This window comes from Melanerpes formicivorus, unplaced genomic scaffold (assembly GCF_026170545.1).
Source record: "Melanerpes formicivorus ecotype bairdi unplaced genomic scaffold, bMelFor1.0.p_v2 SCAF_9, whole genome shotgun sequence".
Taxonomy (NCBI): domain Eukaryota; kingdom Metazoa; phylum Chordata; class Aves; order Piciformes; family Picidae; genus Melanerpes; species Melanerpes formicivorus.
The window spans coordinates 1,749,652-1,763,386 of NW_027142361.1; the positions used below are offsets into that span (position 1 = coordinate 1,749,652).

At 42.0% G+C, this 13,735-nt stretch overlaps 1 protein-coding gene across 2 annotated transcripts in view; it reads left to right on the plus strand.

The window, feature by feature from the left end:
* ANGPT2 (angiopoietin 2) overlaps positions 1-12,606 on the plus strand; it is a 64,556-nt gene extending 51,950 nt beyond the window's left edge. The window contains exons 8-9 of one of the 2 annotated variants that reach the window (XM_068142961.1): positions 9,316-9,446; positions 10,773-12,606. In XM_068142961.1, the coding sequence (XP_067999062.1) occupies positions 9,316-9,446; positions 10,773-10,933 (292 nt within the window). In that variant the 3' untranslated portion in view covers positions 10,934-12,606. The remainder of the gene's footprint in view (positions 1-9,315; positions 9,447-10,772) is intronic. The other variant, XM_068142962.1, reaches the window with a different exon arrangement.
* Positions 12,607-13,735: the final 1,129 nt, after the last annotated feature.

Here is a 13,735-nt window from a genome sequence, read left to right on the forward strand (position 1 = left end):
ACCAATGAAATTAGTTTAGATCCATCTTTTCATTTACAAACATCCGACTACCATATTCCCTTTCTTAAGGGGACAGCCTCAAACGGTCACAGTCCACCCCTTCTAAACAATTTCATTGGCTGTTCATACTGTCCATCCAATCCAAGACGATATTTACCGTTCGTAAGTAAAGTTCATAGTCCATTCCGGCTATGCTCAGATGTAGATGATTCAAAAGTCCAAGAAAATCAGAAAATGAGAAAAAAATGGAAAACAGTTCATTTCTTCGCTGACGAAGCAAAGAAAAGGGAAACAGGGAATCTCGGGGTCTCTTAGTTGACTCAGGGCTCTCAGGGATCTCAGGGTTCGTGCACCATAGATTTCCTCGTTGACTCTTTGGACGCAATGTAGCTGTACAACAGTTTGAAATTAACCTCTTTCAGATAAAGTTAAATTTCTTTGTGGTATACACTGAATTTCACCATTCTCTTGCATTACCCAATAAGTGTGACCCGGACATTCAGCTGAAACCACCCCTTTGACAGGTTAAGCCTCTCCTGAGGGTGAAAATACCCAAACAGTTTTACCTAACAGATTCTTTTCTCTAACAACAGGAACTCTATCACCTTCTACTTTCCATAGCAAATCTGAATGTGCAGGTCCAGCTCGGTTCACTGAACCTCTACTATTTACCAGCCAGGTTGCTTGTGCTAAATGTTTTTCCCAGTTTTTCAAAGATCCACCCCCCATGGCTTTGAGAGTGGTCTTCAACAAACCGTTGTAGCGTTCAATCTTCCCTGAAGCTGGTGCATAGTAGGCAATATGGAATATCCACTCAATACCGTGCTCTTTTGCCCAGTTCTTTACAAGGTTGTTCTTGAAATGAGTTCCGTTGTCTGACTCAATCCTCTCTGGAGTTCCGTGTCTCCACAGGATTTGTCTCTCCAGACCGAGAATGGTGTTGCGTGCAGTTGCATGTGGAACTGGATAAGTTTCCAACCATCCAGTGTTCGCTTCTACCATAGTAAGCACGTATTGCTTACCAGAACGAGAACGTGGTAGAGTGATGTAGTCAATCTGCCAAGCTTCACCATACTTGGACCACCTGTCACCATAACACAAGGGCTTAAGTCGTTTTGCCTGCTTAATAGCAGCACAAATGTCACAGTCATGGATGACTTGTGTGATAGCATCCATGGAAATGTCTATGAATCTGCCACGAGCCCATTGGTATGTTGCATCTCTGCCTTGATGTCCTGACGAATCATGAGCCCACCGAGCTAAGAATACCTCACCTCGGTGTTTCCAGTCGAGATCAAGATTAGAGTCCATGTCTACTTGAGAAACTCTCGCAGCTAGATCTGCCTGATGGTTGTGTTGCTGTTCCTCAGTAGCTTTGCTCTTAGGAATGTGAGCATCGATGTGTATCGCCTTCACTGGAATTCTCTTGATTCGATCAGCAATGTCCTGCCACAGGTTGGCTGCCCAAATGGGTTTTCCTTTCCTCTGCCAACCACTCTTCTTCCAGTTCTTTAGCCAACCCCACAGAGCATTGGCTACCATCCATGAGTCGGTGTAGAGATAAAGCTTTGGCCATCTCTCACGTTCAGCTACATCGAGTGCTAGCTGGACAGCTTTTACCTCTGCAAACTGACTGGATTCTCCTTCTCCATCCTTCGCTTCTGCAACTTGGCGTGTTGGACTCCACACTGCAGACTTCCACCTTCGCTTGTTCCCAACAAGACGACAGGAACCGTCTGTGAACAAAGCATATTTCTTTTCATCATCAGAAAGGTCATTGTAAGGAGGAGCTTCCTCAGCATGAGTTACTTTCTCCTCTGGAGGTTTAGCACAGTTGATGCCTTCAGGCCAACTTGAGATCACCTCCACTAGACCAGGTCTTTCAAGATTTCCCATTCGAGCTCTCTGTGTTATCAGAGCCATCCACTTAGACCATGTTGAGTCTGTGGCATGATGTGGTGTGGAGCCTTTGCCTTTGAACATCCAATTCAAAACTAGTAATCTGGGAGCTAGGAGAAGTTGTGATTCAGTTCCAATCACTTCAGAAGATGCTTTTACTCCTTCATAGGCAGCTAAAATTTCTTTCTCTGTTGGAGTATAATTGGTCTCTGAACCTCTGTAACCTCGACTCCAGAAACCAAGAGGTCATCCACGTGTCTCACCTGGAGCTTTTTGCCACAAGCAGCAGGTTGGACCATTGTGACTTGCAGCTGTGTACAAAATGTTCTTAATGTCTGGACCATCTCGGACAGGTCCCAGACCCATTGCTTGAATTACCTCTTGCTGTATCTGGTCAAAGGCTGCTTGTTGTTCAGGTCCCCAGTGGAAATGGTTTCTCTTTCGAGTCACATCATACAGAGGTTTCACAATCTGACTGTATCCAGGAATGTGCAGTCTCCAAAATCCCACTATTCCCAAGAAACGTAGGGTCTCTTGCTTGTTTGGGGGATTTGCCATGGTGGAGACTCTATTTACCCCATCCACTGGAATGTGTCGGCGTCCGTCCAGCCACCGCACTCCCAGAAATTGAATCTCTGTGGTAGGTCCTTTCACCTTGTCTCGTTTGATGGCAAAACCTGCATTCAGAAGAATGTCAATGATTTTGCTACCTTTCTCGAAGACTTCCTCAGTCATTTTTCCCCCTGACGATGATATCATCGATGAACTGGATGTGTTCTGGAGCACCGCCTTTCTCCAGAGCATCGTGGATCACTGCATGACAGATGCTTGAGCTGTGGATCCAGCCCATTGGCAATCTGTTGAAAGTGTACTGGATTCCTCTCCAGGTGAAAGCAAACTGAGGCCTGCATTCCTCTGCTATGGGAAGAGAGAAAAATGCATTAGCAATGTCTATGGTAGCATACCATTTGGCCTCTTTGGATTCCAGCTCATACTGTAGCTCCATCATATCTGGTACTGCTGCACTCATAGGTGGTGTCACTTCACTCAGGGCTCGGTAGTCTACTGTCAGACGCCAGTCTCCATTCTGCTTCCGCACAGGCCACACTGGACTGTTGAAAGGGGAATGAGTTTTGCTGACGACTTTCTGACTCTCCAACTGACGAATCAGATTCTGAATGGGCAACAAAGAGTCACGGTTGGTTCTGTATTAACTGTGATGCACAGTCTGAGAAGCAATCGGCAATTTAATGTCCTGTATCTTATGTTGTCCCGCAACTGCAGATTCATCAGAAAGCTCAGGTCTAACAGACAGCCTCAATTTGTGTCCATCAATTTCTATTGAAGCTACTCCAAAAGCCCATTTGTAACCTCTAGGGTCTTTGAAATGCCCTTCCCTCAGAAAATCAATTCCCAAAATACAAGGTGCGTCAGGTCCGGTCACAACTGTATGCTTCCTCCATTGTTTACCAGTTAGACTTATATTAACCTCTACCTTACTTAACTCTTGAGATCCACCAGTGACTCCCAGAATAGTTATAGACTCTGATCCCTGATAATTTGATGGCATTATGGTGTACTGAGCTCCTGTGTCAAACAAGGCCCTGTACTTCCGAAATTGTGAAGTGCCAGGCCACTGGATGGACACATCCCAATAGATTCTATTATCTCTGTTATCCCTCTCCTCCCCCTTGTGGGAGGCAGGGCACCCCTAGTTATGGGGAACATGCCCACATGTGTATTCAGCACAGTGTGCAGTGTTAAAGCTTTGCATGTTATAACTGGAGCCACTGTTGGAGCTACTAGAGTTGTTCTGGGGAACTGTGGAAGTAACAGCTACCCTTCTGGTATTGCTACCTCGGGTTCTGCCACTTTGCAATTCCCTCAGTCTCCTGAAAAGATTAGAAGTTGGTTGGCCATCCCACCGGTTCATGTTCTCACCAAACTGATCACGCAGAATTATCCAAATAGTTCTACGTGATTGCCTTGGTGGTCTGTTTTGATTTGATCTGTTTTGGAATGACCTCCTTGGAGGATGTGTATTCCTCACAGATGAAACTTGCATCCACCTGGAGGAAGAATTGGAATTATCCTTCTGTGCCAATTGGTATATGGAATCTTTCAGATCCTTCATGCACCTCTCAATTTTTCCAGACAGAGTTTCAATGGCTGAAAGCAAAGAAACACATGTCATGCTATCCTCCAATTGTCTCATTTGATCACTGAATTGGCCAACCGTAGGAGAAGCTCCACCATAATTTCTTGACACAATTCTGCTTGCCAGAATGTTTGCATAATTAGAAGGAGCAAGTTTGATGATCTTTTTAGCAAGACCAATACCCACAGGAATGTCATCAGGATTCAGAGTTTCATGTTCACCATAGAGTAGCTCTCTAACAGCAAATTCTCTCAAGCGCTTAATTCCCTCATCTATGGTAGTCCAGGGTTTAGGATTCCACTGAAGGTCATCTTGGGAAGGGTATCTCAGGGCAACCACCATTAAAAGGCGTATCCACAGATTAACCTTACCGAGAGCCCTGCCTAGATGTCTATCTATTCCATTATCCCTCGAGATAGTTCCTAACTGAGCTGCTGACTTGTCTCCAACTGTTAGAGCTGGAGCACCTGTATCATAACACCTACTAAGCCAAGCTAGAACTGGCTCCTTATCTGCCCTGGTGTAATCTTTTTGTACATTTCGCAATTCCTCACGCGGTGAGGAACATTCTAAAATATTATCTTCCTCTTCCTCTCCTTGAACTTTTTGTCCTAACAATCCTCCTGTCATTTTCTCAAGGATCTCTTTTAGCTGAGAACCACCTTTGCCAGCTCCTTCATCTCTATCCTGCTTTGCTCTCACTGGGTTACCTAGATTTTTAAAACAAACCTTATCTTCCTCCTCAGCAGGATTTCTTAGAGTAGAGGGCCCCTCACCAGGATCAGTCTCCAGCTCTTCTTCTCCATCAGATTTGGTCTTTCCACTTCTAGCCTTTAAACCAGCCACCTTAACTGGAGCTGTGTTTGAATTTACAGCCACCTTAATAGAAGCTGACAGGTCCTGAGATAAATCAGCTGCTGGGGCAGTGACTTCCGGTCCCACCGAGGGAGTGGGAGGAAATGACGTTGCTCCGTTAATGGCCGACAGAGAAGAAGGAGGAGGAGAAGGAGTAGGCGCCATGTTGATACCAGCCGCCACCCTTGGTAGCTTGCCAGAATCAGCAAAGTCATTTAGAGCTGCTTTACCAATTAACTTTTTAGCCCTCTTTTTAACTGATAGAGGTTCTGCACACTCCTCATCACTAGATGTCTCTGGGACTGACCCAGAACCATGGCGTTTTCTTTTTGATCTAGTTTTAATAACAAAACACGCCCTGGACACCTTTATCTCCCGACGCCAGGAATACAGAGAAGTTTTCACCAGTAGCAGAATTATACACATGAAATAAATCACCTTTGGATCCCAGCCTTCACCTAAAGTTACTCTCTCCTCCGGCGGAATCTTAAAACCCTTTATCTCAATTGGGAGAGTGGTGGAGGTAACATTTCTGTATCTTGCTGGCCATAATAAATCAATACATTTTCCATACCATACATAACTCTATACATAACCCACATATAAATTGTCCGCACCAAATATTTACCCAGGTAATCCAAAATCAAACCCAAACAATATCTGTAAACCAGAGCCCCAAAAATTGAATAGAATAATCGCTCTACAAACCACAACACCTTCATGTTTGCTAATTCAGCTAGAAAACACTAAATCAAGCAAGTAATAAATTAAGCTAATTGTCTGCCCCACGTTGGGCGCCAAGAAAAAAACAAATGTCGTAGGATTGGAAGGGTAAAGCCAATAAGCCTCATCCCTCCCCCCTGTAAAGTAAAGGGAAAGAAAATTTGTAGGGAAAGGGAAAAAAAACTCACAGCTGAATTAGCAAAGCAGTGGAGCTGTATATTTACAAAGCAAGGAAACGCAGGGGAATTTACAGAATTTACAATATAGAATAGAATAGAATAAACCAGGTTGGAAGAGACCTTCAAGATCATCGCGTCCAACCTATCACCCAACACCACCCAATCAACTAACCCATGTAACCAAGCACCCTGTCAAGTCTCCTCCTGAACACCTCCAGTGACGGCGACTCCACCACCTCCCCAGGTAGCCCATTCCAATGGGCAATCACTCTCTATGTGTAAAACTTCCTCCTGACCTCCAGCCTGAACTTCCCCTGGCGCAGCCTGAGACTGTGTCATCTTTTTCTGGTGCTGGCTGCCTGGGAGAAGAGACCAACCTCTGCCTGTTTACAACCCCCCTTCAGGTAGTTGTAGAGAGCAAGGAGGTCTTCCCTGAGTCTCCTCTTCTCCAGGCTAAGCAGCCCCAGCTCCCTCAGTCTCTCCTCATAGGGCTTGTGTGCCAAGCCCCTCACCAACTTCGTTGCCCTTCACTGGACTCGTTCCAGCAAGTCAATGTCCTTCCTAAACTGAGGGGCCCAGAACTGGACACAGTACTCGAGGTGTGGCCTAACCAGTGCAGTGTACAGGGGCAGAATGACCTCCCTGCTCCTGCTGGCCACACTGTTCTTAATGCAGGCCAGGATGCCATTGGTCCTCCTGGCCACCTGGGCACACTGCAGGCTCATGTTCATCCTACCATCAACCAGCACCCCCAGGTCCCTCTCTGCCTGGCTGCTCTCCAGCCACTTTGACCCCAGCCTGTAGCACTGCATGGGGTTGTTGTGGCCAATGTGCAGAACCCAGCACTTGGATGTATTAAATCTCATGCCGTTGGACTCTGCCCATCTGTCCAGCCTGTCGAGGTCTCTCTGCAAAGCCTCTCTACCCTCTAGCAGATCAACTCCTGTCCCCAGCTTGGTGTCATCAGCAAATTTACTGATGATAGACTCAATGCCCTCATCCAGATCATCAATAAAGATGTTAAAGAGGATGGGGCCCAGCACTGATCCCTGTGGGACTCCACTACTGACTGGCCGCCAGCTGGATGTGGCGCCATTCACCACCACTCTCTGGGTTCGGCCATCCAGCCAGTTCCTAACCCAGCTCAGAGTGCTGCTGTCCAAGCCATGGGCTGACAGCTTGGCCAGGAGTTTGCTATGGGGGACGGTATCAAAGGCTTTGCTGAAGTCCAGGTAGACTACATCCACAGGCCTCCCCACATCCACCAGGCGGGTCACCTGATCATAGAAGGAGATCAGGTTGGTCAGGAAGGTCCTGCCCTTCCTAAATCCGTGTTGGCTGAGCCTGATCCCTTGGCCATCCTCTAAGTGCTATTTACAATATATACAACGATATACAATAAAGTAGCACAGAAATGAGAGTTCCCCCCTCTGCTGAGGGGGTTCCCCACCTCTGCTCCCCCCTCTCTCCCCCTTTCCCCAGAGTGGGTTAGAAAGAGAGAGAAAGAGAAAAAAGTTAGAAGCAGTTATGTGTTAATTGGAAAGCAGTTAATACAGGCCTTGCAGTTTATCAGTTTTCAAGGTCAGGCCTTGGCCAAAAGCCCAGAACAGAGAGATGCTGCCCAAAGGAGGAGCGGAAGAAAGACTCCTAGAAAAGTGCCGGAATGCCCAGGATTCCCTGCTGCACTCCCAGTTCAGAAGGTGCTTCCTCCCAATCTTCCAATAAAATTAGTTTTGATCCATCTTTTCATTTACAAACATCCGACTACCATATTCCCTTTCTTAAGGGGACAGCCTCAAACGGTCACAGCAGGTCACTACCCTTGTCCATTTACAATATTAAAGGAAATACTGGCTGAAAATTAAGATGGTTTTCTGTAAGTAGATATTTTATTTTAATATGCAACCAAACATGGAATGCATCATAAAATGCAGTGGTTTAAAGAATATATTTAACATTATGAAAAAGAAAGAAAAAAAATCTAAGTAACTAGCCAATTAAAAGCACCTTCCATTACATTAGAAACACTAATATGTTCAGAATGCTGGAAAGGTGAAGTTGAACATGAAACTGAAATGTCATAGATTCATAGCAAATTGGGATCAGAATGAACTTGGAGTCAAACATATCTCAAAACCAGGTTTCTCAGGGCTTTATTTAGCTGGGTCTTGATGCAGTGAAAACTGCTTGTCTGTCCTCATGGTGAAAAAGGTATTCTTGATACCCAGTCAGAAACTCTCCTTTCAGTTTACATCCACTGCCTCTCATCTACTGTTAGACTAAGCCACACTTCTAAAAATAGAGTAATAAGAAGAAATGAATGATATTCTGCTTATATTAGACTTCAAATGGTATTTGAAAATCAAGCCTAGGCTCATACATTATACTTGGAACCCTGAATACCATTTCTCTTAGCAGTTGACTGACTTACAGAATTTTGAACTCACCTTAAGAAAACCCACAGTATTAACTTTTTGAAAAAAAGATTTTAAAGAAAATCTGTAATGAGCTGAACTTTTGAACCCTAAATGAATAAAAATTAATTCATTCTTAATATTTTAAAAGAAGGAATATAAAATAATCAAACTACCAAAGACAACTTCTATCATAAACAGAGAATTACATGCAAGATGAAGACTGATCTGGGGACAAGTTAATTCTCACAGAACTAAATTTCCTCCTCTGAGAAGAATGAGCTATTTGATACAGAGATGCAATCATGAAAAAGAGATACTATGGGAGCATAAGGTTCCAGTCCTAGTTGAAGGTAACACAGTAATAACTGTGTAATTGCCTCCCCTGTTTGATGCTCTCTGTCTCTTCTCAGTGAGACTGCATCTACACCTGTGTAAGCAGATCCAAACAGCAGCAGCCTCACTGAAAGCTTACCTGGGCAGGGAATTGAAGCAAACTTGAATTCCCATTATTTATTTAACACTAATAAATATATGAAGGATATGAAAAGAAAGAGTAATTAGGATAGTGGAAAGGGAAATACTTAGAAACTCCTAAAATATCAGTTCCTGGTTGGTAATTAGTAGTCCATGTAATGCTATTATCTATTATAGATGCAAAGCTGTAATGCTACATTGCCATGTTGTGCCAACAACAAAATAGGGATACAAAAATACTTGTTTTAAACTTTTGAACTTTATTTTTAAAAAAGTAATTGCACATAATGTACACAAGGTATTAGAAATGATGACCTATATGAAGAATTCCAGGAGTTATTTTGTACCTGCTGTCATTGTCTTCTAATTTGACATGAGCAAAACAAGCATCTCTACAAATGTGGAGGCTGTTCTTTACAATATTGTGCTGACCATTTCGGCCAGTATGAGAACTTTATGCTTCAAAACAGCTTACAACAATACATTGTCCAGAAAAGAACTCCGCTATCTGAACAGGATATTTATTGCAAACTATTCCATCATTACTTTGCAGACCAACTAACATTAATTTCCACGTAATAATTGTTTTTTCCATTCCTCACTCCTACAGGATCTACCTTAAAGGACTTACTGGGACAGCGGGCAAAATAAGTAGCATAAGCCAACCAGGAAATGATTTTAGCACAAAGGATGCAGACAATGACAAATGTATTTGCAAATGTTCACAAATGTTAACAGGAGGTAGGAATGTTTTTTTGTTTCTCCATCTTCCTATTTTTATTGGCACTGAAACTGTCTATGAGATAAATAGTGATATTTTGACTTAGTAAATTTTGACTATTGGAGAAGTCCAACATTTCACAAATGGAAACACTGGCATAGTGACTTCAAATGAAATATTTTATCGTTTGACAAAGGCTAAAGTAAAACAAGAAAAGTTAAAACTGGAAGGAAAAGAAGTCTCAAAGTTGGGGTACAGGAAAGTCTGTAGTTGTGGGACTAATTTGAGAGACAGCAGATTCTTTTTCCAAGGAAAGAGGTAACATTCAGAGATCAAATCACTTAATTACCCCTACCCTCTCCAAAGCCTGTTTTAGAGATTCAGTTCATCAGTGAAATGGCTCCTGATTCTTTAGGCACAAACCCTTTCCTTAACTATCCAAAAGAGAAGAAAAAAACCCAAGTATGCTATGTGCTGTACATGCCATAGAAGGGTACAAGTATTTAATCCCTTATTTTAGTATAATAATGAAATAGCAAAGATGTACCAGACATATGCAGGATCTATGTCTTTCTAAATGACTGTTCACTAGTTATTGGAGTTATAGGTGCTATTTTTAATCTTGAACCACAGAAGCCATTCTCATTTGTCAATCTAGATTTCCACATTCTGAAATGTGTAAACAAGTCCTTTGTAAATTTGACTTCTCTTCCTGTGATCTCTTAAGAAATGGTTCATTTCCCTATAGCACAACTTGCAAGACAAAAGACAGCTTTGGTTTATCCGAATGGATAATTGGATTACTGCCCTGAAAAACAGACCACATGCATTATCACCATCATAACAGAAGTATAAAAATATTTTCTTATTAATACAAATAAATTTTCCTTATGACCCACCAACAGGTCTCTTTTTCCTTCTTACCAAGTTGCAGCACAGAGGTTTTGAACTGATCTGCACAGAGAACTGAAACAGATAGCTGAGTTAATTCTCTAAAGAGAAATAAGGGAGGAGTTGAAATCTGAACAGGAATTTACTGAAGAGCAGATAAAAAACAAAGACAACGCAATACAATTACAGTTCAAGTCTTGACTTAAACTATAGTGGTCAATACTGACAATAAATTAAGCTTCTTGCTTTTAAACTAGAATGTACTACATAAGCTTCAAGAATATGTAATACATAAATACATTTATTTTCTGTGTTTGAGGCAAGTATTTTATACTGAAACTGCCAAATCATAAGAATGAAAACCTGGGGTTAGATTTCTTTCTTATTTCACAAGAACAAAGTGTCCTTATATAAAACACTTCTGTTGATGTTTCTCTTTGTTTTCTGTCTTGCAGGATGGTGGTTTGATGCATGTGGTCCTTCTAACCTTAATGGAATGTATTATCCTTTACGACAGAACAACAACAAGTTCAACGGTATCAAGTGGTACTATTGGAAAGGCTCAGGATACTCTCTCAAAGGCACAACTATGATGATTCGACCCGCAGATTTCTAAATGCTTTTGCATGATGTGAATTATGCATTGTATAATCTTCAAAGACTTCATTTGCTGAGTATATAAACACACATCTGCAACTTGTCTCATTTTCAAGCCCAGAAAATATGCATTAGTATTCTGAAGGGATCATATTCAGTACAATCCTGAATTGCAATAAGCTTGATCAGCTAAATCTCATATTACTCAACCACACACAAAGTCTAAAGCATCAACCTGATACAGCAGTGATTTGACCAAACAACTGAATGAAAAGAGCATCCAAGGAACTGTCACACAACTTAAGGACTGTGTTTTATTGATCATTTATGTTATATATTTGTTAGTAAATAACTGGAACTGTGAAAAATACCTAAAATAATTTTAGAAATATGCATTTTGCCTCATCACTGAACTTTAAACATTACTTCAATATAAAACACTTAACTAGATCTAGAACTATTTATCTCTGTGTCATGTTTGCCTTTTATGTACATAAAATTCTGTCCTGTAATTTGCTCAATATTGTACTTAAAGAATACATACTTTCTCTTCATATAATCTCCTAAATAACTTCTTACACTTATTCAGGGATTTATTTTTTTTCCAATAGCCTGTATTACGTTATTTAACAAAGGACAAACAGCATTTAAGTATTTTGCATTTACTCTTGGGAAATACTGTGCACAAAAAAAGGTAATCATCATTTTGTTCAGTTCATACCTATTACAGTCATCAACTTACAAAAATCCCTGCAAGTTACAACATAGTATGCATTTCCTTTTATTTTTATGAAGATTGCACCTTTTTTTTTTTTTTTTTTATTTTGCTTTCCTTGTCTCCATGTCACTTACCTGGAATGTAACTGATCAGTACTTTATAAAGAGAGACAACGGCATTCCCAGCAGATGCCCAGTTGTCTATGACAATCAGTTATCATCTGCTGCTGTAGTATGTCTACAGGGTTTGTAAAACTACCTGAAGTCAAACACATGTGCATGTTCTTTGATACAATTAAATTTATGCTGTGACTTAGGATACAAATTACTAGATTTTAAAAGCAGGGGAAAAATAATCTGAAAGCTTTCAATGGTCATACTCTTGGGTTTTTTAATTACTTCATTCCAGGAATTCTCTTCAAGAAGGCCCTCAATGTATGCCACAATATGACTACTCTAGCAGGTGATTTTTGCCTTTTAAAAATTTCCTATATGCTTTAAAATTTTGTACACTGCAGTTCAGATTTAGAAGATGTTTATTCACAAATCATACAAAGTTTTGTGTATTTTCCCCCTCAGATGAACTTTAGGTTTTAATTCTTATGCTTAGTCTTTGTCTTACAATAAGATTTTGGTAAAATTTTAGGACCGAATTAGTTACAAGGCAGGAACATCTCATGAAGCAAAATAAAACCCCAGACACACTGTTTCTGAAGGCTTACTTAATAAAAGGTGATGTATCGTAAAAACATTGCATGATTTTGAGAAAGATCAAAGAAAACTCTTCACTTTACTGACAGTCACTAAAGCCGTTCTCAGATTACCCCACCACTCACAGCTCTATCACTGAAAATTACTACCGATTAGTCATCTAAAGGATAGCAGAGAAAAAATACTTCTATTATCACTTCATGATCTGATTTTAAATAAAATTAATGTAATTCAACATTTATCAGCTGAAGAGCTGCAAAAAAAACAAATCTTCAATATATTTAACATTACAGCTTAATATATCTCAAGATCGCCTGACCTTGTTCTCATGGGTGACTTCAACTTGCCTGATATCTGCTGGGATCTTAACACAGCAGAGAGGACGCAATCTAGGAGGTTCTTAGAATGCATGGAGGACAGCTTCTTATCCCAGGTGCTGCGAGAGCCTACCAGGGGCAAGGCTATGCTTGACCTCCTCTTCACCAATAGGGAAGGGTTGGTGGGTGATGTGGTGGTCGGAGGGTGTTTGGGGCCAGTGACCACGAGATAATTGAATTCTCATTATTTGGTCAAGCTAAGAGGGGTAGCAAGAAGACCTCCACTCTGGATTTCCGGAGGGCGGACTTCAGGCTACTCAAGGAACTAATTCAGAGGGTTCCTTGGGATAAAGCCCTTAAAAACAAAGGGGTCCAGGAGAGCTGGTCCTACTTCAAGGAAGAACTGTTGAAGGCTCAGGGACAGGCTGTGCCAATGTGCCGGAAGATGAGCCGCCGGGGCAGACGGCCAGCCTGGATGGTTAAAGAACTTTTAATGGAACTAAGGGAAAAAAAGAGGGTGTATCACCTTTGGAAGAGAGGGGAGGCAACCCGTGAAAAATTTAAGGATGTTGCTAGGTCTTGCAGGAAGAAAATTAGGGAGGCAAAAGCACACTTGGAGCTTAGTCTGGCCTCTGCTGTGAAGGACAACAAAAAGTCCTTCTATAAATACATTAATAGCAAGAGGAAGGGCAGAGACAATCTCCACTCCTTGGTGGACACGGAGGGGAACGTTGTGATAAGGGATGAGGAAAAGGCAGAGATACTTAACATCTTCTTTGCCTCAATTTTCACTAGCAGGACAGAATGTCTTCCAGACAGCTGGCCTGCAGAGCTGGCAGAAGGAGCCAGGGAGCAGCATAGTTTTCCACTGTTCCAAAATGGGGTAGTTGGTGATCTGCTCAGCCGCCTGGATCCCCACAAGTCCATGGGACCAGATGGGATCCATCCTAGGGTGCTGAAGGAGCTGGCAGAGGAGCTGGCCAAGCCACTCTCCATCATTTTTCAGCAGTCCTGGCTCACTGGCGAGGTCCCAGAGGACTGGAAGCTGGCCAACGTGGTGCCCATCCATAAGAAGG